General features: G+C 36.3%; 1 protein-coding gene, 1 long non-coding RNA gene and 1 pseudogene across 2 annotated transcripts; 1 reads left to right on the forward strand and 2 right to left on the reverse strand.

The window, feature by feature from the left end:
• Positions 1-2655: 2655 nt before the first annotated feature.
• LOC117410963 (uncharacterized) lies at positions 2656-7340 on the reverse strand. The gene is made up of 2 exons (XR_004545748.3): positions 7158-7340; positions 2656-4429 (listed from the first exon to the last, which is right to left on the reverse strand). It is a non-coding gene; the product is annotated as an uncharacterized LOC117410963 (long non-coding RNA).
• Positions 7341-10421: 3081 nt separating this feature from the next.
• Positions 10422-12741, forward strand: LOC117411016 (mitochondrial transcription rescue factor 1-like; annotated as a pseudogene).
• Positions 12742-14255: 1514 nt separating this feature from the next.
• Positions 14256-21318, reverse strand: LOC117410643 (BEN domain-containing protein 3-like). Its single transcript, XM_034017348.3, has 4 exons — positions 20058-21318; positions 19103-19157; positions 18297-18523; positions 14256-17734 (listed from the first exon to the last, which is right to left on the reverse strand). The coding sequence occupies exons 2-4, from the start codon at positions 19152-19154 to the stop codon at positions 15464-15466; spliced, it is 2550 nt and encodes an 849-aa protein (XP_033873239.1). The 5' UTR covers positions 19155-19157; positions 20058-21318; the 3' UTR covers positions 14256-15463.
• Positions 21319-27767: the final 6449 nt, after the last annotated feature.

The following is a 27767-nucleotide window of genomic DNA, read 5'->3' on the forward strand; positions in this document are numbered from 1 at the left end:
GCCTGTCTCCTGCTCCTACAAAACGGTAAACGGTCTTACCTACAGATGTCTCTGAACCAGTAACATATTTTACCATGGCATGCTCCCAAGTCTACTGAGCTACAGCACAGTAATTCAAAGTTGTTGTTTTTAACAGGAATCTCATTGTATTTTCTGTATGTCTTGTTCCTTCCCTACTTCAGTGATAATGGCTTTTTGTTTTTATACCACTGAAGCCACTGGAGACCTGCACAGGGAACCCGTTATTTTTTATTTATCAAGGCATTGTGATTATGTACAGTATTTCTACACTGGGGTAGCTCTTAACACAGAGCTCTGTCTTTAGGGTTTACTTATGAATTATTCCCTGTGAATCCCAGTAACACACCATTACCATTTGTAATGTGACTTGGGAGTACCTTACCAATTACTGCACCGCAAACAAAAGCACAGCAACAGGGTCAGTTTGATTGACAATAATTATAATTACGGAACTATATGTAGCTCCCATACCCTTTGAGTCTATTAAAGGGACAACAGTGATATTGGCATAATTTACTAGTTAAATGGGTAAAAGCAATATAAAATGGTGATTGTTCCAAGACAGCCCAACTCTCCAACCCTTCTATATATTCATACCCTGAATAACACGTACAAAAAATCCCTCCTTGTTTAGATAAACGTTGACTTAAAGGATTTCTATTTTTGAGTAAAAGTCTTAATTTACATTGATAACCATCGATGCTTTATACTTTATTTAAAAAAAAAAAAACTAAAAAAAACATATACCTGGTTGTGACAGAGATCGAATGATTCTTGGTGTTAGATCTCCCTCCCGACCTGTAAAGGGAACAGAGTACCCTTAACTAAATGGCATGACAATTTAATCCCTGGGATAGGTGGAAGCTGGTCTTTTTGGAAGGGGGTGGAGCTACAGTACCCGAACTCAATGACTCGGACGGGAAACGGCGTGGCATCCGAGGATTGGAGGAGCGGATGCGCTCGTTAACTTAGGGGTCATGAGCGAGGGTATAAATAGGGGTCGTAGTGTAAGTGATCTGTTCCTTGGTAAATGGTTCGTGTTTCAAACCTATGAGGAGTCTGTGTTGCAGTATCATGAACCGTGAGTTTTGTCTTGTGTTTGTTAACTGTTGTCTGTTTTTTAATAGACTACCAGTAGCACGATCCGGAGCTGTAGCGAAAGCCAGCATAAACCCGGACATCACTTTCACTCCTGCATTTCATGGAGAACTGTAATACACCACTAGCACTTATTCACTATCACTAAGAACTGTGTTTGTGTTTTGTGTTTAGTGTTGGTGCGTAAAACTGGACTTTTGGTTACGAGTCAAACCCGGGGATTTACAAATACCGAGTGATACACGCCGCTGTATCACTCCATCATTATTATTTACAGGTGTTTGCCATAAGGCTCTGGACATTGTTAAATAAATCAATAAACACCCTTGCACCTGGAAATCATTGTCTGTCTGTTTTGTATCCACTCTGCACTGCACGCACCTGTATTCACTCACCACTTTGCCACACTGGCATATTAGACAGGTATTTGCTTTTCAGAATGCACAAAAATGAAACTCCAGGCATAATTTTTTTTCTGGGGGGAGTGTACTGCATATTAACTCTCTAAAGCCTGTGAAAGGGAGGCTGCTTAATGTGCATGGTTTCACTTCCAAGCACTATTACTGAGGGAAAAGATCAAATGACATCTCTAAGGCTGACACATGACACTGCTACATAAGCCTTGAGATACTCCAGACACCACAAACTCCTTTCCAGTGTGTGCTCCACTTTTATTCTTTCAACTGATATGATTAAATGTTTTTTTTTTTTTTTTTTTTAGAAGCATCTCATTGTATTTCTGCAAAATTACATTGGTGAGAATGGCATTGGCTACAGTGATTCTGGTGTTTTTCAGAAAGCACGTTACTAAGACAAATAAATGATAGGTCTACTTATTCAATAGCACAATAAAACTTTGTTATTTTTTTCTTATAATAGGGCCTACTGAATGATCTGTTTGTCAGTACTTCATCATGTTGAAGTGAACTGAGGAAATCGATGTATTGGCCCTGAACAGTTGAGGTAAAACTTTGAGGTAAAACTAACAGATTTGGTTATTTATTTATTTATTTTATTCTAATGGCATTTGTGTAAGATCAGTATGTCAAATATATATATATATATATATATATATATATATATATATATATATATATATATATATATATATATAATATTGAACAAAAAGATTCTGTTTTAACACTGGAGATTTTATCTTAAAACTTAACAAAAGGCTGATCTAAGACACATTGCTTTTTTCAGTTTTGGGGTTAATATATTACATAACTTTTGATTATGCTTTTTTAAAGGTGGGTGGGTGTGTTTTAGTTTATTAACTGTTAACAACTAGTGTATTAACATATTAGCAAATGTTCATTTTTGTTAATGGTGTAACATTTTAGTAAACTAAAAAAGAGTGCCCCTTAAAGTCTGACAATTTACAAACCTTTATTTTCTCTAATACTTATTATGACATAGCTATGACATGGCTGTACTTTTGTTCCTAAATTGACTTCTGTTGTAAAAGAAACAGTCATACCTCATTAATCTTTAACAAGTTGTCCCTTTTGGAAGGAAAAAAAAACATGCAAATAATGTTGTGAACAATTATTTAATAACCCCACATTGTGTTATACATATATGTGCTGTATTTTAAATAAACCAGAACATGCTTCCAGAGCAAAAACAAATCCACAGTACAAATCCAATCTGGAGATTATAGGGCAAACAAATTAGATTGTGTGGTTTACTTAACAAAAAAAGAAGCAGAACAAATGATTCTTGACTATAATATAGGAAATACATTTTTGTTTGTTTCCGACAGTTTATTAATATACATTTAATGAAGTAAAATGTTACTCCCTGATCTCTGTCATCATTCAAACTAATTTACAGATGCATATTGTTCTTATTAAACGATGCAATTATACCAAAAATATAAACTATGGGAAAAAATCTTTCACCACACCAATTTAACAATCTCACGAGCTGAAATGCTGTCTGCACTATTGTTGGGTAGCTTGTACAATAAAGAAATGTAAAAATGTCCTTAAGATATCCTGTAATCTTGTAAGATCTTGTCTAGCTATGAAAAAAAAGCAAATGAACATGCATACATGCTATTATTGTAATATGGTACATAAACCCTACTTCTGACCATCTACTTTAATCTTGAATGTGAATATGATATAATATTTTTACATGCATATTTTCTTGGAAATAAAAATCCAGAATTGAAAACAAACAAAATCTCTTGTTAAAATAGAAATTGAAAGAATTCAAAAGCTGGGTTTGGGTGTCAATTTTATACCTATGGGCCCTGTTCACAAAACTTGAAGGACTGTTTTTGTTTTAAATCCCATTTCTGATTAATTAAATCAGGTTTTCGTTTTATAAAACCCTTTCCAACGGTTTTAGAGTGAGTTTTAGTTTGTTTTTATTTTTCAAAGCATTGAGAAAAACAAAGACAAAGTTTCCTTCAAGCAGGAGTTAAAGTTTCATTTTGGCCACTGTTTTCAAATGACTGACCTTTTTAATATCAATGTTTTATGGGATGTCTAGAAGCTCACAAACAGCTCTGCATGAACCTACATAAACCTCAGCAGAAATTACAATGAGAACTAGCAGGCAACTTTTCTAGCAACTAGTTGGTGGCATTGTCTATCAATTGTCCCAGTTTGACGAGTTTAACACCAAAAAACATTTTGATTTGAGCAACTTGGTGAAAATTGCTGGACGTGTCAAATTCAACTAGCTGCTTCAATAGTGGCCAAAAAGGGTTTCCTCACACTTCATGGGCTTTCAAACAGTTCTGTTCAGTGATATGGGTTTGCCCACTGATGACTTCTGTGTTTACTGGCATAGGCCTTCATCAAATTGGTGTTGTTTATTAGAAGGGGTACAATTAAGAACTTGCTCGATAAAGGTTTCCAAAGCAGTGTTGACATGTGTATTCGATATGTTGGCTCTCCAGATCCGTCTGTAGAAAGTTCTGGTGGTAGCTAGTTTCTTTTGATTTATGTTTTTTTTTTTCTTTCATAACAGACACATTGACACAACAAAAACAGCTGAGTTTTAAATAATTCGATCTCTGGATGATTTTGTTTCCATCTTCACTATTGGATTTTAAAGTTTGGGTTGTCTCTTTTCTAAACCGGCTTTAACAGCAGAGACGGAGTATGGAGGCAGATGTGATGAGTGGGACGAGGATGGAGCTGAGAGGGGACTGCAGGCCATTGCCAGTGCCTTTGGTGGTCGTTGAGTTTCCAGAGCCAGACAGAGTGGCAGTTGGAGACAACGTTGCAGTTACATTCGTGCCGTTCGTCTGATTGGCACTTGGTGGTGTTGTTGTGTTGTTCACAGAATCTACCTGTATTCGACAATAAAAAAATATATATATATAATTTAATTATGCATTTAATTATATGCACACTTTTATTCATCAGGATCAATTCACGTTGAGGGCATGATCACTCTTAGATACGGTAAAACTGTAAAACTAGAATGCACGAGCCGAATGATTTGTCAACTTGACTTTGTTTCCTAAACTTTTAACATAGATTCCTTTAGAAACTTGTAATCCATTAAAAATAAATATAAATAAAAATAAATAAATGAAAAAATAAAAACACATTTATAGATTGCCATACAAAATTATTTGAACTATACCTAGTAGGTATTGCAGGCAGTGTCACGCATTTAAGCAATGAGGCGCAACAAGGCGCGTTTTGTTGTGGGATTTTACTATGTTCCACAACTGAGATTACTGGTGGCGGTTCACTCCATTAATTCAAACTGAGGTTCGCAGTTCACTGGCTGATGACGTTCTTAACTGGATTCAGCCACAAAGCTGCCTAAAGCCCTGGACAGACAGGTGCAGCGCAGCACGCGAGGCATTTTGCCACCGGTATCGCTGCCATTGCTTTCATATGGTGTTGGACAGATTAGCACGGGACGATACTGACACTGGGCGGTACCGCTCAAATCGAAAACAGAGCGATATTTTCTGACTGCCGCGCGGTACCGTCGGTGGGTTAACCAATCACAGCCAAGTGCTGACAACATGTGCTAGCCAGGAAAAATCTTGAATGAAACTGTTGTCTACGGAGGTGTCCAAGCACCCTGAAGTGTTTGATCCCTCCCATATTTCATACAAGGACAGGCAAGTCAGTATTTTATACATCGCCCATGATAAGCATCCTTCCTGTATCCGATTTGATATTGTTATCAGGTTTTGCCTTTTTTTTTTATTTCTGTAGTTCCCTACAATTTTTACTAAATAACTGGCTGTAAAAGGATATCTTTTCTAACACTTTAGTAGCAGCTGTCAGCAATGTACTGTATGTTTCTTTCAAAGAATCTTTGCTAAGCTGATCGCTCGCCTGCATATAGATGACAGAACAAACAGACAAAAAAACAACTGAAAAACAAACCAATGTTTTTATTTTAGTATTGAAATGACATAACGCTTTGTAGTTTTTCAAAAATTGAAAAATATGACATTTCGAAATCTAACATGAAATACTGTACTACTATTGTAGTTTTTGAGATACCATTTTGTAGTTTCTTAGATTGTGTGATGTCAAATAAAATATCGAAATTATGTTCATAAAGGTTTTTAAAAAAAAAAAATTATGTATGCATCCTAATATTCTACAAGGTGATGCAAAACTTTTGGCCATATATGTAAATTATATTTGAGTACATAGACTACGGTGTGGTACTGACAACTACTGTATCGCATACCGCTCCTGTATGTCCGGTGCAGACTAGCGGTACCGCACCGTGAAAATGCCCAGTGGTGCCGCACCGCGCCTGTCTGTCTGTCCCGGCCTTAACAGCTCTTTATAGGTTGCACAGCATACATTGATTAATATTAGAAATCAATTAAGATTTTGATTATTGTTTGAACAGTAAACAAATTAATACATGCACCTGAGGTCTGAGTTGTATGAGTACAATAGGTATATATTTGTTGAATAAATGTGCATATTCATTGGTCTGTCTCGTGTTACTGCCAAGCACCAGCTGCAGGCACTTCTCCAATTGGAAGTATTGTCCAGGTTTCGGTTTCATCGTTGTACTAAATACCCAACACACATGAGCAGGTAGACTGTGTAATGGGCGGCGGTTCATATGTTTATACAGTACCATTCAAATAGCCTTTTTCATCATTCCCTCTGCATACAACACCATAATGTACAGTCGACTCTGGAAGTCAGTTAACTAACCTGAAGCAGCTCTTCATAATGAAACAATACAGCCAACAATGTGTGTTCACTAACGAGCCCCACACTCACAATTGCTTAAGGAGCGGAGCAACATTTTGCTATCAAGCCACATTTAAATAAATTCCGGTTTTAATATTTAGGTTCAACAAGTTTCGTTTACAATTACTTTTTAGAAAAATACAACAAATAAATAAATAAATAAATAAATAAATAAATAAATAAATAATAACTACCTCTGATATGTAGGCGAATTCATTTTTTTTATTGTATTTATCCTAATTTAATTGTAAAAAAAATGCATAGATCAGAACAACCTACATTAATATATTTTTTCAGAGCTCATTTACATAGTGTACATAATGTCTAAGTCAAAATCCTTGCTTTATCATTGTTTTTAGGTCATACGGTTTTGATATTATGATAACACTACACATTCAACAATGCTTTATATAAAAAAAAACTAATTATTTTGAAGATTTATGTATCTAGCCTGTCTCTCTCTCTCTCTCTCTCTCTCTCTCTCTCTCTCTCTCTCTCTCTATATATATATATATATATATATAGATAGATAGATAGATAGATAGATAGATAGATAACACACAATTAGACAGATCAACTGATATGTGTTTCAATCCTGTTCAGACACCGTTATATTGTCTGCAAATGCTTTAAAATCCTGTTCTTGCACTGCCCTTAACAGTAAAAACAAAACACAATTGTAAAATCCCTTTTTGATATACATAAACTTTTTTTAAAATGCATTGTGTTAACCTATAGATATCATCTGCATGGCATTCCTCACCACATCGGAAACATGCGCGCTATATATGCATTAGACAGTCTGATAATAAACAGTTTAGAGCATACCTGTGTTGGTAAATAAATGGCCAGCACGAGCACTCCAAGACACACGAATGTCATGTTAGTCATTGTAGCTGGTTGTGGTTTTTTTTTTGTTGGTTTAAGCAACAGATATTACTATCCGATCTCTTATGTGCAAAACAGATGCGTTGCTCCCCCTGACCGTTATATAGACTAGGGCCGGGTAACCTGTTGGGTTTTATATCAGAAGCATCGAGGTGCTGAGTGACACATGACGCATGGAAAAGGGTGTAGCCCTTTACCAGCGACCTGTAGAGCCTGATTGAAACATGTTGAGTCCCTGAATTGTAAATCGATTTTATTTAAATGTGGCATTTAATTAACGACTGTATCGGGCGTGCACAGTTTAAAGTTGAAGCTTACATCCATACCGCTCAAATATTACATTGCAACTGTTACGAGTTCACTGTCCAGGTTGCCTATGTGTTTCATTATTTATTTAACATCTTTGTTTCTTTCTTTATTTAATATGTCTTTCATGCTTAGTATAAAACAATATTATCCCTAACCCCCAGCAAATAAAAACGATAAGCAACTGCGTACAAAAGGTAAACCCATAACCTCTGATATACGAACGAAATTAATTAATTAATTAATTAATTAATTAATTAATTAATTAATTAATTATAGATTAAATTCCATCAATTGTAATGTCATTTTTTAAATGTAAATGGTTCACCAGATTTAGTGATACAGAGGCGACCTCTAGTGCCCAAAAGGAGAAAATGACTGGCAATAGCAATCTGCTGTATAGGAGACCGGGGATGTTGTCACTTTTAAAGTTATTGTCTTCTTATTTGTAATGACATTCTATGAGGTTCTTTTCCTAACCACGTGGAAGTGTAACCTTTCATGTATATGGAATATTTAAATATTGGTGTAACTGTACTCACAATGTGATATTTAGGCTGTTCAAAAAGCGTGTGCTCACTGTAATTCGGGGTTGCTTTTAACAGATTATGTGGTTGCTTTTACGATGGTAAATAACGCGATATTTTCGTTTTTCATAATAACATAATGCTTTTATTGTGTAATACAGGATTACAATGGCAGATAATGTGATGTTTTCTCTTTTCATGTGAACATATGGATAAAATCGATTTGGGCAATTTATTTCAAAGTTCATTCCCACAGACGGGGAACACCTCTACGTCCCCCATATGTTAACCCGTCCTTAACGGATTTTGATAGAAAACAGCGGGCAAACATGGAAAGGGCAAACATGTAATCCAGTAATACAGATTGAATAAGTAACTCGGGTATTTCAAGGATAAAAAACAACAACAACAACAACAACAACAACTTTGAAATAAGTGGCCCAAAGCGATTTAACCCCTTAAATACCCAGTTGTGTATTCAATTTTGATTAATTGCATAACATGCCAACTTGCTATATGTGCCATGTTTGCCCTCTGTTTTTGTAGCAAAATTAGTTGTTGGCCGGGATAAATACATATTGGTGACGTAGAGAGGTTACCGCCATGTGAGAATAGACTTTGAAATAAGTGGCCCAAAGGGATTTAACCCATGAAATATCAAATTTGCGTTAATTGAATAACAGGCCAGTTTACAAACTGCCATTTGCGGGATACGAATAAGATGCCGGGATGCGAATAAACTGGAATGCGAATAGAAGTTGGCCGAATAAAGCCAACTTCAGCACAGTCACGATATCTCTGTTCCTCGCAACCGTACTTGAGAGGATGGAAAATACATAAATGAATATGACATACCCTCGTTAGAGGAGGATGTTCATTCAACTAATTACTGATACGAGTCTCTCACAAGCCTCGTTTAATTAAAATGAGCTCATTTGTTTCACTACTAATTTCTTTTCTATTTAACTGATCAAGCCTATTGTACTTGGAAACGAGGGGTGACAAACAGACGCAAAAATCTACAGATTTGTAAAACAAAAGAAAAAAAGAAGTAATTGCAAAATAACGACTGAACGCTGTTTTCATTATTTCACGATAATTTATTTTATATCATAGTATTCACGCTCTTGTTCAAAATGAATAAGTTTGTGTTCATGCATATTAATCTGCACTTACCACTGTGAAAATGGTGTATTTGCCTAGTATTATGTTTTTTTCTTTTACTTGCGTATGTATTTAATTGGTTTACAAATAATGTTTGTATTATAATGATAGCATTCTACACATAATTGATATTGTCAATAAGGACTTTAAGGTATTTAAATTAGAACACCAGCCAATACAAGAAAATGCATGTGGTAGCAGCACAGTAGCACTGCGTAAGATCAATGTAAATGACCCTTGTGCATTTCATACTATTTCCTCTAGAGGACATTGCAGATATAGACTCAGTTTAATATAATAAACATTGGAAGATCTTGCTCAGCTGTAGTCTTTGATGGGTCAAGGTGAAAGAGCAGAAAAGGGAGAGGCAAAAACAAATTGATGGTATGGGTCATTTAATTAATTAATGAATGTCATAGTTGGAAGTTTAAAAAAAAAAAAATCGTCATTTACTGTACTGTACTTGTAAATTATAGCATAGCTACTGCGCTTATTCTTGTGGATACCGTCCTTGAATGTAGCAACTGTGCTAAATTTGCAGATATTGTTACTGTAAATAGGTCAGGTCCAGCTGATACTAAAAGACGACAGTTTGCAAATCCAGTATTAATACTTTTATAAACATTTTTTTTTTAAAAAGACACAAATGGCCCAACAAGACACGTCGCTTACGGTAACTCTATTTTTTTTTTCCTGATGATTATTAAAAAAAAAAAAAAAAAAAAAATTAAAAAGTTGATTGACTTAAATTAAAAATAGTATGAGTGTGTGTCAAGATCACACACCCTCATTTTTTGTGTAACTACACGAGCACTGTTGCTTGATCACAGTCGGTATTCGTTATTTAAATTATTCAGTTAATCACCTTCGTATTGTACCGGCTGCAGGTCGCTCCACACGAAGACCACTCAGTAGTTTTTTTTTTTTTCAAATGGAATGTTTATACCTTTTTCCATACTGCAGACCTATATAGATTATGTAAACAAACTCCACTTTGTGCAGACTTACTCTAGTGCTGGCGTACAGGAAGCATAACTCCACTTAAAACAGCAGACCAGTACACTAATATAATAGACCAATACTGTATTTATACCTATGCCCATTTTCACTTCATATTCATGAGACACGCCACGTGGTTCTGCTCCACTGCTCAGCATTGACTTATGACGCTGTGCTTTTTTTTGTTTTGTTTTGTAAAACCCTTCAATATTGTAATACTGTACAGTAGCAGTATTTTGGACAGTCATGAAAATGTACTGTATCAAATGAATTCTGTTAACTTCTGGTGTCACTGTTGGAGGGATCCTTCTCTCACACGCTATGCTGGACCACAGTTTGCCAAAGGAGGACATGTTATCACCTCTTTCAAGCAGGAGTTGTCTACTTGCCTTAGGGATCCAAAGTCACACCCAACCCAGAGCAATTCAGCACAGCTGGTCAGTGGTCTCGGTCAGGCTCAAAGGCAGTAAGACTTCTAAAAAGGGCAGTAAACAGATTGTGAACGAGGAGGAAGAAGGTGGTGAGGATGATGACCCAGAGAAAAGTGTGAACATAGACGAGACCAAAGATGATCCCAGTGTGCCCCAGGATTACAAAGATCTGGAAAAAGCAGTGCAATCGTTTCGCTACGACTTAGACCTAGACATGGTGCGGAAGTAAGGCCTAACTATAGTGTGCGCACCACGTGTACAAGAAGATAACATCTTCTGAGTGGTTAAAACATTTAAACTTGTCACTCTCCAATAGAATACCATAAAGTAAAATATGCAACAGTGTTGAGGTGTAGATATAACTGTAAAATATGTGACACAAACCTACATTTAAAAACAAAACAAACAAAAAAAACTAAATGTTTTGTAAACCATTATTACAACTAATTTCCTTGTTAAAATTTGGACATTTTACCTTTTACTGCAACTTAAGTGCTGGTCAGAGCTGACTAATATTTTCACTTCCAGTATATACTGTATAAGTGAGCTTCCACACTACTTTTCAAATAGTGTGCTTTTGGATTACAAGCATCCGCTATTTACTGATTTATAAGAGAGCATCACACAAAGTGATTGTATTTGTAGCTAACATAATTTAATAAATCTTGTTTTGAACTTCCATCAGCTACATATGTCACAGATTTAAAAGAAACATGTAATATTTCATACACGTAGGGTACTTCACTAGGTTAAAGAATTTGCCTTAAATCACTGGTTTATCTTTATGCAACTAGCCCCTGTATAGCCATCAACTAGAATGACTTTCAGTCACTCCAGTGTGTGCCATGTTTCATCAGGAATTCAGGTGAGCAAGCCTTCTGTGTACGTTTTAATATAATTATTCTCCTTGCTTCTTTTAGCAAAGTGGAAGATTACTTTTAAAGCAACAAGCTGAGACTCAACGGACAAAAGCTTATCAAGAAAAGCAAAACGATGGGCCATAATCTACAGTGTGAATATTTAGAAGACATACACATATTACATCTGTTGCAGACAGATGGTCCATTGTACTGGTGTGAAGTTTAAAAGAAGTCAAATAAGAATGAAGCAGATGTATTGTTTGGGATACCTTGTATTAAAACATTCAAGGTGTTTGCATCAAGCTCTTTATTCTGTCATAGGAGTTTATGTTATCCTGATGAATCGCTATTCTTTAAAGGAGTGACAACCAAGGTTTTAAAATCAAGGCTTTAAGAGCTATCAAAATGATATCTTCTCCGCTTTTTTTCATTTGAAGTCTTTTGTTTCTTTGGGTGTGTTTTGTACTTCAAATTTACATATGTTTCAAAGACCACGCTGTAGGTAAAACGTTGCTGCTGCTCCCTGGTACCTCCAGCAAACACTTCTTGCATTTGGATACACTTTGGGGGCCCTTAGCTAATTCAGATAGGGAAATAAAGAGGGTGCTCTGCAGCTTCAGTTTTGTTACATTATTTAATAAATACATTTAGGACAAAATGATATGATCAAGAGAATGTAACTTTGCTAAATACATTTTGTTAATGTGTGTTCCATCCTCACAATCACAGACCTGTATTTGTAAGTGAAGCACACCATTTAAAATAAACTTTTTGTTTTAATGTGTTTGTGTGTTTTTTTAGGTTAAAGTTGGAGACACTCTTGATCTGATTGTTGGGGAAGACAAAGAGGGTGACATCGTCACAGTTATGAGAGTGGTTTTCAAGAAGGTATCCGGAGAAACAACAGACACTGACAGATAGAGTGGTGTTAAGACACTGGAAGAACCTGAAGCTTCCCAAACAGGATGTTTACAAGTAGCTGTTTACAAGACTGTATACCCAATAACTGACAATTCTACTCCAGAACTCTTGGCATGCATGTTGTGGTGGTACAGTGTTTAACAGCACAAGCTCTATGAAGTCTAACACTTTTTATACACAAAGATGTTGTTCTTAATATGCATTTTTGTAAGGGATGGAGCTTAAGAATTATTGTAACACATATGAAAAAAATGGATACAATGTTTAAGCGTATGGTGGGATTTTATTTTGAGATGCATTAATAAAATGATTGTGCCAGAAATCTGTGCAGTCAAGTTCATGGTAAACATTCCCAAGGCTGGTGAAAATAGATATAGGTGCTGTAAAGCCGTGAGGAGAGGATGTCGTAGTCAGACCTGCTGTCATGCCATTTAAACCAGAGGCAATCACTTAAAACAGTAAACTAATGGGGTCATATTGTTATTTTGTGGGTTTTAATCTTGATGTTTTCTATTGATCAATTAATCATCTGATCTAATAATCACACCTATTTGCTAGTGATATGAAATTGTATAGATCGCTTGCTGCACTAAGTCACACACTATCCTGTTAAACCTGCACGCACATAACTACTGGCAAAAAAAAGAGATGTAATCAGAAATCATGACATATAACGGTTAACAAGAATATTACACCTCTGCTGACTGCTATGATTGCTGGTACTTTACCTGATTCGTGACAAAATACAGGACCAGGTGCTGTCCAAATGGATTTGTCTAGCTGTTTCAAACAAATACAAATGCTACAGTAGGCTGACGCTAAAGATAATCATTTGCTATATAAACATAGGTACATGAACAAAGTTCCAAACAATTCATTTGTATGTCTTACTTTAAACAAGTGGCAAACAGTGCCTGCTGGAGGAGCCATGATACACTGAAGTGTTATTCTGGGCCCATGATCTGGTAAACACTTTGGCTTGCTGGACCACCATAATTTGCAGTACCGCATATCATAAGGGAAGAATATAATTTCACTGTCTGCTTGTTTGTTAATTAGATTACAGCTAAGAAAAAACATGAAAACACTAAATCTTATGTATTTGACTTAGTTATATTAGAACATTATTCTGTCATGTGTTTTAATATACGTTTTTACAACATTTATAAATGTCATGAAATGAGTGAATATAAGCAGATACTATTTCATGAACTACATTTGTCAAGTCGGTTTTTTTCCCCCCCTTTATTACTGATAATAATCGAATGAACGTATTATTATTTTATTTCTAAATAGTTATTTTGAGAAAATAAGTGAGAGTAGTGTCCATTATTCATGTGCCTCAAATCCTACTTAGGTCCACTTGTGCAGTTTGGCTCATTAAAATAAATAAAACATAAATAATAAAATCCCATTTTGCATTTTTTGGTGTGTGTGACGTCTTTAAACAACTTGTGTTCAGTATGTTGCTAAGCATTATGAGATTTGATGAATATTAAAAGATGATGTGGTTTAAAGATGGCACTCACAAATTAAAAATCAGCTACATGTCCATCTCATAGAGCCTTATCCTTTCATTTGTACCATGACTTGTAAGACAAGGAGTTCATGAACCAAAACAGATTATTCATATGATGTGAAAGCACTTAAAAGGTATGGGTGGTGAGATGAAAGCATGTGTCGGAATGTGAGTATGATTGCAGGAATTACCATTCCATACTATTAAAGAGAAATAGGTAGACTAGTAATACAAGAAGATTACTGGAGAACGTACAGGATGGGTAGGGAGGATTTTATCTAACTTGAAAAAGCAACACATCTATGCAATCGTTTTGTGTAGTATTTATTTTCAAAACTAACCGAACTGACATACAGTACTGTAAAAAAAAATGTTTAGTGTATTAATTATTAAAACTTGAATCTCAATGCATGAAATGATACATCTATTATTTTAAACTGGTGACTTAAGTGGATAGTTTTTAAAAGTGGATCGTTTCTTTTCATTTTATGCTTTTGCTTCTAGAAATGACATATTGTTCCATACACAGTTACCAAAAACAAGATTCAGAAGCTAATATTGAGCTAAATGCTCAAATATTACAGTGTGCCAGTATAAAAATATTACATGTATTTGCAATAATGTACCCCAACTCAACCTGACTGTCACTAAATCTTTTTAAGGGATTAACATGCAGTATTTATATTAAAACTAATACCAACACTGTATCATAAAAACAGTACTTGGAATACAAGAATTGCTGCAGTATTTCAGACTACCCTTAGGGGATCTTACTAGTACTGAGGAGGGGTGAGCTGCTACTACTAATTGCACACTTCACATCACACATCCCTTTACCCTGTTCATTTCTGACAATTTGTAATGGTGTTATAACATTCTACTGCATCCGCAGATACCTCAAGACCTTCCTTTGGGGGTAAGTTTGTTCCTCCTTAACTACCTATTTTAAGGATCAATTTCATGAAAAAAGGAACGATCACTTTCATGTTTCATTTTTCTTCATTTGAGACAAGCATAGCAAGGACTACTTTCTGTGTAAGGTTTACTAAATGTATTTTCTTGAATTTAGTCCTTTAAATACAAGTATGATCAGATACCTTTGAAAGGCAAACCATATTATCCTAATATCCTAAAAAAACATTGGCTTATACAGACAGATACACTCCTATTTGGTTTACAACCTTCTGTGCAAAATAAATAAATACAAAATAATACTTTTGGTGAGTGATGTCCTATACAGAATGTGACAGGGGACAGTTATCTAGTTTAATTTTTTTTTTTAATTGGCTAAAATTCATCCTGCGATAAAACTGAAGACTGGTTGAGTTTTTTGTTTCATGTCAATTTGTTATGGCAACTTATCATTATGTACTGTAAAGCACTTTTTATAATGTTTTCAATCATGAGAACAGTAAAAAACAAAATAAAATGTAATTTACTTTTAAAATGTGCTGTGTGTTTTCATACTCCACAGTTAATACTTTTTTTTTTTTATACAAAAGTTAATATTTTCAAAATGTCATAAATATGATGCATTTTTATCCCGCTTAGCTTTCTTTAGTATATCACATTTCTTCCTGTTTGGTCTCCTACACCTCTCATCAATGCTAGGTATACATTCATAATGCCACACCTCCTCCATCTTGTCCACAGGGTACACTGCTTCCACATAGTGACGGATCAGTCTTAGTCGGACTGGGTCTAGCTGCTTTTTGTTACAAGCACCGGAGTGATTGTATTGTAGCCTGAGATTTTCAGCAGTAAACAGCTCTGGGAACAGTCTTACCAAAAGTCGAGCAGCAAAATTGCCGACAGATAGGCTCTGCTGCACAATCTCCCTAATCTCTACATTGGAAAGCAGGTAGAGAGAAGCCACTGCAAAATCAACAGGGGGCACTGCTAACTCCTCCAGCGGTATTTTGCAGAAATCCTTTGTGCTTCTTTCAGGTGGCAAGGGAGGTCCCTCAAATTCATCTCTGAATAGCTCAGGGTTCAAAGGAAAACAGTCAAAATCTCTACTATCAGACTCTGGCATGTACACCTTGCGCTGCTGTTGGTAAGAGCGCCTCTGTTCAGTATCCCTTCGGCGGCATCTTTCGTCCAGTTTCCCAACAAACTCTAAAGTCCACACCCTGTCATTCTTTGCTCGGGGGTAAAGCAACTGCACATAATATCTGATCAGTTTTATTCGGACCGGATCCAGCTGTTTTTTCCCCAGGGTTCCGCTACAGTTGTAGTGTTTCCTCAGGTTTTCGTAAGTGAAGAGCTCCGGAAACAACTGAACCAGCAAGTGGGAAGCAAAGTTTCCGATGGATAAGCTACATTCGTAATTGCTTACGATTTGTTCTTTGGTAAGAACATACTCTGGAGGGACTTCAAAATCTGGAGGTGGGAATTCAAGGCTGTCAAAATCGATGGGTACCAGGGAAACCTTTTTAGACCTCCTACCTTGCATTTCAAACTCGCCGTCTCCAACTTTAACAATGGACACATCATCAGGTAAGCTGGATGAGTCGTAGCTTTCATCTCTGGTGTGCTCTGACTCGCTCCCATTAGCATGCATGCCTTCAAGTTCCTCTTCCATTCTTTGCACACAAAGCTGAATCCAACTTTCCTCCCCTTGAACATCAGGGAAGTAGTTTTCCATATACTTCCGTATTATCTGTAGTCTCTGCGGGTCAAGGCTTTGTTTCCCGGAACCGTTATAGCAGCTGTACCCCTCAGTCATTTTCCCTTGTTCAAAGAGTTCTGGAAAAAGGCGGTGCATTAAGAAAACAGCAAAATCCCCAGGGGACGAAGCTTCATCAAGATACTCAACAACATCCTGAGTATCTACGATCAAATCTGAGGCTGTGTTGTTGTTAAATGTCAAAGACGAACTCTCATCCTGCCCTTCCTCATCAATGTAATGGCAAGCCTGAGGTTGCTCTGGCTCATAACACTGTGTTGTTGGTGTAGTTTGTTGACACTGCTGGCTACTCTCCATGTCCTTCTGTGCCCAGAACCTGTTAAAGAAATCATTGATTTGAGGCAGACACTCCACCTGCCAGGCATTACCGTTTTTGATTAACGGGTAGCACACTTCTACATAGTTGCGGATGAGCTGCAAGTGAAGTGAATCAAGTTTCTTTTTACTCACGATCCCACAGGCGTTGCAGCTCCTGTTGAAATCGTCGACTGTAAAAAGCTCTGGAAAAAGCTGCACCAGTAACCTGCAGGCCAGGTCACCAGGCAAAGACGTCTGATCCACCAACTGCTTCAGTTCCTCGCTGTTCAGCTGGTACTCAGGGGGCGGGTGGAACTCTGCCACTGTCTCGGCTGGGTTGATGCGCTTCTTTATTCTCGTCACTTCCAGCGAGAGCACATCTACTTTGCTGTGAAGCTGCGTCATGCTGGAGTTCAGCGTGTTTAGAATGAAAAACATCTTCTCTATTAAAGAATACATGTTTGAATCACTGTTCGTGGTTTCTGGAGTGGCCACTATCACACTGGGTTCCCTCCTGTTGTGTTCCCCTACTTTTTTGGGGAGTACAAGGCTGTTGTAGTTCACTCTTTCTCTGGGTTCATGCAGTGAGGTGTGCTGATCCAGGCCTGGAGCATTTTTCTTCTCTGTTATTTTGTGTGAAATGCTATACAGGGGTTTCCTGTAAGAAGCTGTTGTTTTTTCAATAGGGAAGTCTTTGTTTTCACTGAGAGACATCACATTCGAAAGCCTCAATGTACTTGTGCATTCCATGTTTTTCTGAACTGCCTGCAGGTGCTCTGTAGATCTAAGGCCATGAAACATTCCCTTTAAAAGCACAAAAGTCTTAATTACTCATGTTTACCGAGCTAATACATATTACTATAATATAATCTATATTCTATCACTCTAACTGTATCAAAACTTTACATATTTTAAAAGTTACTCAGTTCATAGTATTTTCTTATTTGCATTCATATAGTACTAAAATGGAACGTAATACATTCTTAGACAAACGCTTGAAGTATTTGTCAAATTTGCCTAGGAATTAGTGTTTTAGTTATTTTTGTAAGAAATAACAGAAATAATCTGGTGTTTCACAAACCAACAGCACCGCTTAGATTGTAAATGCTGCACAGCACCACTTTTCCATTACTATAAAAAACATAAAACTGTAAAATCTAAACTTAACTATCTGTATGTACAACACTATTATAAATATTTATGAAAAGAAAAATAATTGAAATACTTTATTTCCTATTAAAGATCAAATTTCAGATTTTTTTTTTTTTTTTTTTTTGCATTGCTCCCAAATATGTAAGATTACTTTTCTTAACTCTTTTTAGTAACGTAGCTTTTAACAACTATGTTCTACTAAAGATAACCTTACCTCTGCTGCAAATTTGATTCTTTTCATACTGGTGGGCATGTCTTGTTCATTGCCTGGACCATCTTCCACAATCTGTGTCTGCATCTGTGTCCTTTTGCTAGTAATCTGAAGACTAGTGCACGGCAAAACTTGCTTGTGACCTTCCGTTATTTTACACCCTGTCGTGCAGTCAATAGCTGTATCCTCCATTTCTTTTTCTATCTTAACACAACGGATTGCTCTTCTCTCTGAAAAAAATAAAGGACGCGTCAAAGCGTGTGGTCTATAAAACCATGTAGCAGTGAAAGGGTTATTTCTTTTACAGGACAAAACTGGTAATGGAACTTAACTAAGAAAATAAAAGAATACAGCTGTGTACCAAACATAAAAAAAACTCAACCAACCAAATGTCACCGTCAAGAACACAATTAGCATAAAGGGTTTACATAACCATGCAAATGTGAAGTTTCCGACTTTTAGCAGTAGTAGGTGTCGTGGTGACGGATCTGCGAATTCTTTGAAACTTTTTATAAAAATATAGAAAAAGTGTTACAGTACTATGCATTTAAAATGTATAATTAAAAGTTTTTTGCTACATAGAAAAACTAAACTCACCAAATTAACTTTACCTTTTTGCAGAATTTCACAGTCTCAATCAGAAGTGTTTTTCTGAGTTTTAAATGTATCCAAAAGTATGGAGTCTGAGGCTCTGGTTACCTTAACTTGCACCACAAAGATACCACATGCTAAAAACACTGACTATTGCACTATACTGTACAAACACAGCCATACAGACACACAAAGCTCCAAAAGATGACATTCCTTACCTTTCTTTGATATGTCACCCTCTGAATCCTCCCCATATTCAGAAGAGTTCATTTTCTAGAAGAAAAATGAATGACAATCCAAACTGATTAGATTGAAAAACATTTTACATCTATCCACTGTTAACAGTTATGAACCCAACTTTCTTAACATTGCATTGTTTGATAAAAGATTATTGATTGGGCTTGACAAAGTTTGCATCTATACTGTTAGAAAAACAAATCACTGGCTTCTCTCTTTGTCTCACACAGATACAGACCAACATGAAGGGCAGGGACCTAGAATCTCTACTGCTGCCAGCATTTTAACAGCATTTTAACATCAGGGCTTAAGTAATGGGAAATGTGCAGTTTTATTAAGAATTTGTATTGTTAAACACCTGCCATTTATGTATGACTCAACTTCTTTAGCTCAATGTATTAACCCTACTGTTTAACCCATGTGTAGAAACAAATGTTAAAGTATCATTTAAAGCAAATACACTTTGTTATTTCAAACTGTTAAGAGAGAGTACATTTACAAAAGGAACTCCAGTATAATATAAAAATGTTGCTTCTGCATTTGTATCTAGTAGTAAACACCAGGACTGCATTCTCTACTTTGCTCTTGTATTTTTTCACACCAGCACAGAAGAGGCGCTGTGACTCCACTCGCAGAACATCCTAACTCGCCAGACCACTCCCTCGTTCTTCCACTACTAGCGACCTCCACCCACGAAGAAGGCAAGGGGTGTCTTCTTATTGCATTTTATATATGCTAAACCACAAAGTCAATATATCTGAAATACAGGCTGTGACACCACAAATAAAACGCAGGAGATCACACTGACACACTATTTGGTATTATACTTCATTTACAGTTGGGTGACGATTCAAGAAAATATCTGCAGTCTCGTGTTTTTTTCTCTCAGAATAATTTACTGAATAGCCCTATTAATAACTTTCTATTTTAACTCACCTGAGTCCATTTAAATACATTTGCAAAAGTGACCTCTGCGACAAATAAAGGATATTATTTAAAGACACGGATAAAGCGTTGTCCGTGTTCTTGTCCGCCGTGTTTTTCTTCTGTCTGTGCCCTCTCGCGTGACGTGACAGTACTCGCCCGTGCTGTGTCATTTCCGCACATCTGTGGATGCCAAAGGTGTGTGTGGGAGAAAAAAAAATCCAGTTAGACTGAGGATGCTTGAAGTCTGTGGTGTCGCAGTTTTCACTAATTTAGGGTTACATAAGGCGAAATAGAAATGTGGTGCCTTATAGTTATGTAGTTAGGCTACACTTTATGTTATTTTTACCACGCGCATAACATGTCAGTATACTAAGCAAGCTCGTTTGATGCTGCATGTGATTTCACAGATCACGACTGAAGATAAAATTCTGTTGTGTCGTTCACAAAATATCAAAATAATTGATTACAATGATTTCTTAAAAACTAGTACTGTATGTGGTATGTATAATTGTACTGCGCGTTTAGTGTGTACATGTGATGGGTACCGCAGGAATTGGCTACTCAAAACGGAGCTATTTGGAAAGAATACTTTGAAAACCGCTCTAAAGAAATTACCCCCAAAAAATTAAAATTGGAACACAAATTAATTCAGGAAAAATTAAAAATCCTCGAGTCATCAATTAAAAACAACCAAAATCCACTAGACACCCCAATCACCCTGCAAGAGTTAATAGAGAAGCTCCAAACGTTTAAATGCAGAAAACCCTGCGACCCTGACAACATCAGAACTGAGATGCTCAAATATAGCAACCCTGAGCTGCAGAAGGCCTTGCTTAAATTATTCAACCTGGTACTGAATACAGGCTATTTCCCTGACATTTGGAACCAAGGGCTTGTATCCCCAATTTACAAGAATGGAGACAAATTCGACCCCAACAACTACCTGGGCATCTGTGTGAGCAGTAATCTGGGGAAAGTATTCTGCAGTATTCTAAACGCCCGAATACTGGCCTTTCTTACCAAACACAATGTCCTGAGTAAGAGTCAGATTGGGTTTCTACCAAAACAGCACTACTGACCATATTTACACCCTACACACCCTTATTAATAATCACATCCACCAAAAAAATGAGAGAGAGAGAGGGAGAGAGAGAGAGAGAGGGAGAGAGAGAGGGAGAGAGATCTGCTGTCCAGAACCTTTCAATTAAAATATAATGTGGTATTTTGCTGTACTAATATAACAAACTATGGGTGACTGTTACTTTATATAAATTGTCATGTTATGCACAGATGTAACAATTGGCTTTCTGTGGTGATCTCCTTTTTTCTCAAATAGCATAGGCCTATATCTATAATTGTTTGTGTGATTTATTTTAATTGCAAATATATATCTTGCCCACTATTACAATGTTCTCTTTAGAAGAGCAGAGGACCTAATACTGATCCCTGTGGTACTCCACTGGTTACCTCGCTCCATTTTGAGGTTTCTCCTCTAATCAGTACTTTCTGTTTTCTATATGTTAACCACTTCCTAATCCATGTGCATGTATTTCCTTGAATTGGAAAAGCAAAGAGGCCCAGAATTTGGGACTTTATCTGAAAATAAGAGCGGCCTAGAATTTGGGACATTATCTGAAAACCAAATCGGACCAGAATTTAGGACATTATAAAAGCAATGCTTTTCACATTTGTTATTTAATTAGTGAACATCTTGTATGGTCCTGTGTCTTTGGATATTTGGAAGGTGCCATTAAGATACTATATTATAACCTGCAATATGTTAAACAAACTATTGTATATATGCACAGTCTCTCATTTGACTTTTCCTTTTGATATGCAAATATGAAATTCATTAATATAATTTTTCGTGTTGCAAATCAGTTTCTGAAAAGAACAACAGATGCAGAGATGATAGTTATAATTCACACCCTATTATGGGGGGAAAAATCTATTTGGAGTAAAATAAACCTGTTCTCCCTCAAATTACCTATTCAATACATTTTAGACCTTATTTAAGCATTTTGTTTACTTTTCATGATATATTATTGATACACCATCTATAAATAAATTCTGTTAAAGGAACAAATACGAACATGGTCTTTTATTGCCACCAAATACATTTCAAGCAGTATTTGTTTAAATAATCTAATATTTTTCCCAGCACTACTCCAAATAATTTTTTGAAATAATATTATCCCCTTTAGCAGGATCTGTTGACACTGAAAGACAGGCACTAAATAGAAGCTTTAAACATCCTAATTGTCAACCTGTAATTTTGTTCAGGCAGCTCAACAAAGCAACTTGCTGGAGCAGCTCCCAGCAATCTGTCTGTAAATCACTGTTAAGTATGTTCACTTTGTCTTTCTGTTTTGCTGTAGTTTCTAAGGTAGTACAGATTTATTGTTAGTCAAGTAGCTCCATAATCTTTCAAGGCTAACACATTTCTTTAGTCCAGATTTGCACTAGTCTTCCTAGGCTACTGTGTAATGTGAAATATTGTATAGGTGATTAAAATTAGATTTTAAAATAGCCAAAGTGTAATTATATTGGTAAGTGCCAACACCCTTTAGTGCAAACCAGTGTATTGCCAGCAAAACAGTAGAAAACTTGATCCAGTGGCAGACCACTAGTTGGCACATAGGCGCCTAACCCATGGGGCAGAACACACACTTTGAATATGAGGGGGTCAAACTATATATATTTGCCCCTTCACTTTTTTCGTTCATTATATATGTATTATACCTTGTTGTGTTTGGTATTGGTTTGCTTTAAAATGTTTAAAATAAAATATAAAAATTGAAAAATATTTTAGAGGTTGGGCCACAATTATAAACAATCACAATTAATTCTCCCAACACGAACATATTAGTTTGACCCAAGGTCTGCACCTAACAGTAAGAAAAAACGTCGTTAATGAATGTAAACTTGGCAGGCTGTCAGTAGAGACGACTGAACCAAATATTAATGCTTAAATATAGGCATGTATTTTTTATTTATGACTCACAAAAATATCTGAAGGATCAGAGAGTATAAAACCATTATTAAAAGAAAAAAGGTAAGAAAGAGAGAGTATCAGACCGTTATTAAAAATGAAATAATGTTGGGTTTTAGAATAAAAAATTAGGTTAATGTTGCCACGGGGCTATGAACAAGTTCAAGTTCAGTTCCCATCAAAATGTGTTATTATTTAACAGATTAAGCAGTAGTAAATATATCAAACAGTGGCATTTTACAGTCACATAAGCCTGATTTTACTTTAGTGAAAATGTTGTCTACAATGATTTTTTCATTTAAAACTTGTAAGTTGTTCTTTGCTGATATTAATGTTTATCTTTCATATCAAAACGTGTGTACTTATAATAATTTACATTTAATAATAAACATTTAGGTGTATTATGTCCCTGAATGACTAACACATGTAGATATAAATGTTGATTGATAAAAAATGCGACTCAGTATTTACCAATGTAGCTCAGATTTCAGTATATCATCGACTCCATTGGTCTGGGGCAGGTAAATTTCACATACTTGACGTTTCAAGTTTCAAGTTTCATTTATTTATTTTGGTGCCTAAGGATGTGAGAATTGAGAGTGCAAGCGGTGTGGCCTAAATCACAACTGCTCTCTTGTTAACGTGTGAGAAGTGTATGGTTGATCTGCACTGCCTGTAAAATATTGTTATGAATCAGCCGTTTAAACCAATTAGCTTTGCCGTGTAAGGTGTGAGGCGGGCGCTTATTGTTTCAACCTATCAGCACCAAGCATTGCCCTGTTATAGAGAGGCTTCGTAATATTCTCTAGCATCCAGCACAAACAAAATCGAGCAAGGAATATTTTTAACATGCATATGTAAATATATCTCTCAATAAACAAGCCATATTATAACATTTTGTACATGTTGTTGTTTGTCTTTGTTTCGCACTTCCCTTTAATAAGCTGCATGTTGGAATTATAGTTACTGTACAGCATTGTGCAGATATGCCACTGGAACTGGTTCTGCCATTTTGGTGCTACTTGTGTTTGTACTTAATAAATGCTCAATTAGTAAATATTCTATATTTTATGCTGAAAAACCTCCCCAATTTTGTGGGTTTACTTATCTAGCCTGTGTTACATATAGATCCATGGCAGACAACTGTTGCCTGAACTCCCGACTTCAAAGAAAACACAGTATTTGAGTATGCAATGAGAACCACTCAGAATGATTGCAAACATCAATAAAGGTAAGGAGATAATTAAAAAAAAAAAAAACGAACAAAATGAAATTGGGAGCTACATACGCTACACTACATACTCCTTACTGTCACTTCACAGATGGGTGCTTTTGCTCAATGCAGACAAAGAGCTCTTTCCCAAATCTAGCCCATAAGTGTTAACTCCTGTCACACTGTGTAAGTATGACTTGAACCACTTGGTGAGTGTAGATTGTGTAGTGTTTAAAGGGTGAAAACTAAAAGCTATGTTCTTTTATAAGAAGCATTGTTAAGAAGAGAGTCTCCTATTCGATGTTCTTCTTAATGGGGTGATGCTTATCTTTAATTCTATTGACTACTGATGTTCTCAGATGATGCAACTTAGAACCCTCATGTTATAAAAACTATTGAACTTTCTGGAAAGCCAGTGTAGTAAAATGGAAGCTGTGAACAAGACAAACTACGCTCCTGCCAATATTAATGTGAAGTCCTCGGAATAAAGCAGTTCGTTCTTTTGCAAGATACCGTCTCCTTTTTCTCTTTTATTTTCCCTCTAATAATACATGACAGATGAGTCTAAAGAGCTCTGGGTCTCTGTGGTATACTCAACAGTCCGTATTTTGAAGTGCAAAAGCACTTTTTCTAAGTGGAATAATAAAACCATTGTAGCACTTTTAATGTAGCAAGAAACAAACAAGTTGCAGCCAGGAAGGACCAGTTATGTTATTACTGTTCAGAGAAGTTTATTTCTAGTTTTAAGCCCAGCATACACAAGGAAACATGTTTCCAGAAACATGGTTTCCAGACACGTTTCCTCGTGTATGCTGGCTGTTTCCGGGTGTCCAGAAATCAGGAACCATGTTTCCCAGAGTAGACCTAGGTTCTACTTTGAGAAACATTTTTAGGAAACATTTTGCCTTTGGCCAGTCAGGAGAGACTCTGTGAGCGTGAGTTCATCGGTCATGTGACTTTGAAAGATGGCGACTTCTACAGACTCCTGTAGTCTACGGATGCCTACATTAGTGCAATGTTTACGCTGTAGTAATTTCTGTTTAGCCTTGCAGTAGTTAACATAATGTTATGTAACACAAAAAAATATTTAAGTTATACTTAATGATTTTAGTTTGTGCTGTATTTACCTGTCACACCGTTATTGAACTGAAACATTCATAAGAATTACCATAGCAAAATAAGATAGTACTACTGGTGTTAACCAGATGACAGGAGCATGCATTAATATTTATGTGAGCACTTCTCAAAGAACTTGCTCCAGATTAGTGTTTATAACTATTTAACAGAAACAATGATATAAACAGGGATTTTAAGGCGATTAAGTTAAATAAAGTTTTGAAAAACTTTAGGCAGGGGCTGATGAGTCTGGTGCTGTTTGTTTAGGTTTGGTTAATAAAACCCACCTTTTTCTTTTGAACCAGCTGCACCTTCTACAAAGTTTTAATGCAATTATAAATGCAACACCACTCAGTGCAATTAGGCTTTCATCCATTTTGAAGGCCATTTTGAATGACCATGTGCTGCTTGAAAAAGTTTCCTGACAATGTTTCCTCGTGTATGCTGGGCTTTGACCAAAAATATTTCACGTACAAAAACTTCCAAGAATGCATAAATAACCAGCCATATAAAAATGTGATAACACACTAGTGGCTAAGATAAACAAGACACAATTCAAACAAACTTTCTACTTCAGTAGGCGGTAGTAATTATAGCGAAAAATGTGGGAGCTTTAACTTAGCCACTTACAAATTATTACATTTTACAGGGCTAACCCATTCTTGTACAGCCCTCCCTTAGTTACACCGTTATAATGCTGCCATACAGTATATTCCTTCTGAACCGATGTGCACCTAATAAACAATGGCGATTTTTTGATCTACTACCGTTAAGATCAATTGATTAAATCCCAAATTCTTCTAGAATCTGTGGTCGTGGGTTTCCGCTGGCATCATGTCATTCCAAACATGTCATGATATAACTATTTGTTCTATATTCCAACCAAATTCCTCTAAAGTTTAAAAAAAAAAACTCATGTTATTAAACCTGCTGTGTCCCACAATTCAATTCTACACTAGAAAAAGTATTCCTAAGTGGATGTTTGCTACATTCTTCCTTGGTTTAGCCTTCTGTGTGTGCTGCTTTAGACACTGTTGGTTTACCAGTTTGTTTACATTACCCAAGGTTGTTTTACCTGCAGATACACAAGAACCACTTCTCCTTGAAACTTAAATCCATATAGGACACCGTACCTTTAAACAGACAAACCTTTTCATTGTACAAGCTTCCCCCCTTTTGCCCCTCTAATCAGAATACCACCAAGTAAATTGGGTTTACCCTTCTTTTAATTAGTGGACAGCTTTGCCATTTAAGACATGGCAATAATATTTCAAAGAGAATATATATATGTTCAGTTTGCTTTTGTGGTTTCTCATATTCCCAGGGCTTTGCAGAATCAGTCATCTTCAATGATGGTTTCAACTTCCACTTAATTTGCTATCTCTGTTTGTCTTGTGTTTATAGTTTTGTTTGCATGCAACTTCACATGCTGAGGTACCACAACAGTTGTCCTTGACAATACACGTTCACGTCAGTCAATATGTAAGTTGCATTTAAAATGTTATAATAGTGTTTTACCTGTAGAATTCAAGGTATACGACTGATTTAAACATACTATAAGAAGGCATATTGCTACATGTGGGTTAAGATGAAGAAATTAATAATTGTGGTGGATCAATTCTAGAAATATTGAATGTTGCATATGTGAAGTTTTGTTTTGTACACATTTTTCATCGTACATTTACTTTGTTAGCAAAAGATAATTGCATTCTAAGCACAGTATAATACAGTAGTAGTTTTTTTTCCCTACATAGAGTCCTGTGTGGATCACTTTTTATGACCCGCTTCCAACCAGGACCCACAACCCACTGCAGCACCATCTTCTTACCCGCTTTAATAAGACCTGCAACCCCAACCTCCCTCCCGACCTGTGAGGGCGCTGTGTAAAAGGAACTGAGTACCCTTAACTAAATGGCATGACAATTTATTCCTTCGGGTAGGTGGAAATCGGTCATTTAGGAAGGGGGCGGAGCTACAGTACCCAAACTCAATGACTCGGACGGGAAACGGCGTGGCATCCAGGGATTGGAAGAGCGGATGCGCTTGTTAACCTAGGGGTCATGAGCGAGGGTATAAATAGGGGTTGTAGTGTCAGTGATCTGTTCCTTGGTAAATGGTTAGTTTTTCAAACATACAAGGAGTCTGTGTTGCAGTATCGTGAACCGTGAGTTTTCTCTTGTGTTTGTTAGTGTTTGTTAACTGTTGTCTGTTTTTTAATTGCTGTAGCGAAAGCCAGCATAAACCCGGACATCACTTTCACCCCTGCATTTCACGGAGAACTGTAATACAGCACTAGCACTTATTCACTATCACTAAGAACAGCGTTTGTGTTTTGTATTTAGTGTTGGTGTGTAAAACTGGACTTTTGGTTGTGGGTCAAACCTGGGGATTTACAAAT

The sequence above is a fragment of the Acipenser ruthenus genome, chromosome 6, assembly GCF_902713425.1.
Source record: "Acipenser ruthenus chromosome 6, fAciRut3.2 maternal haplotype, whole genome shotgun sequence".
NCBI lineage: Eukaryota > Metazoa > Chordata > Actinopteri > Acipenseriformes > Acipenseridae > Acipenser > Acipenser ruthenus.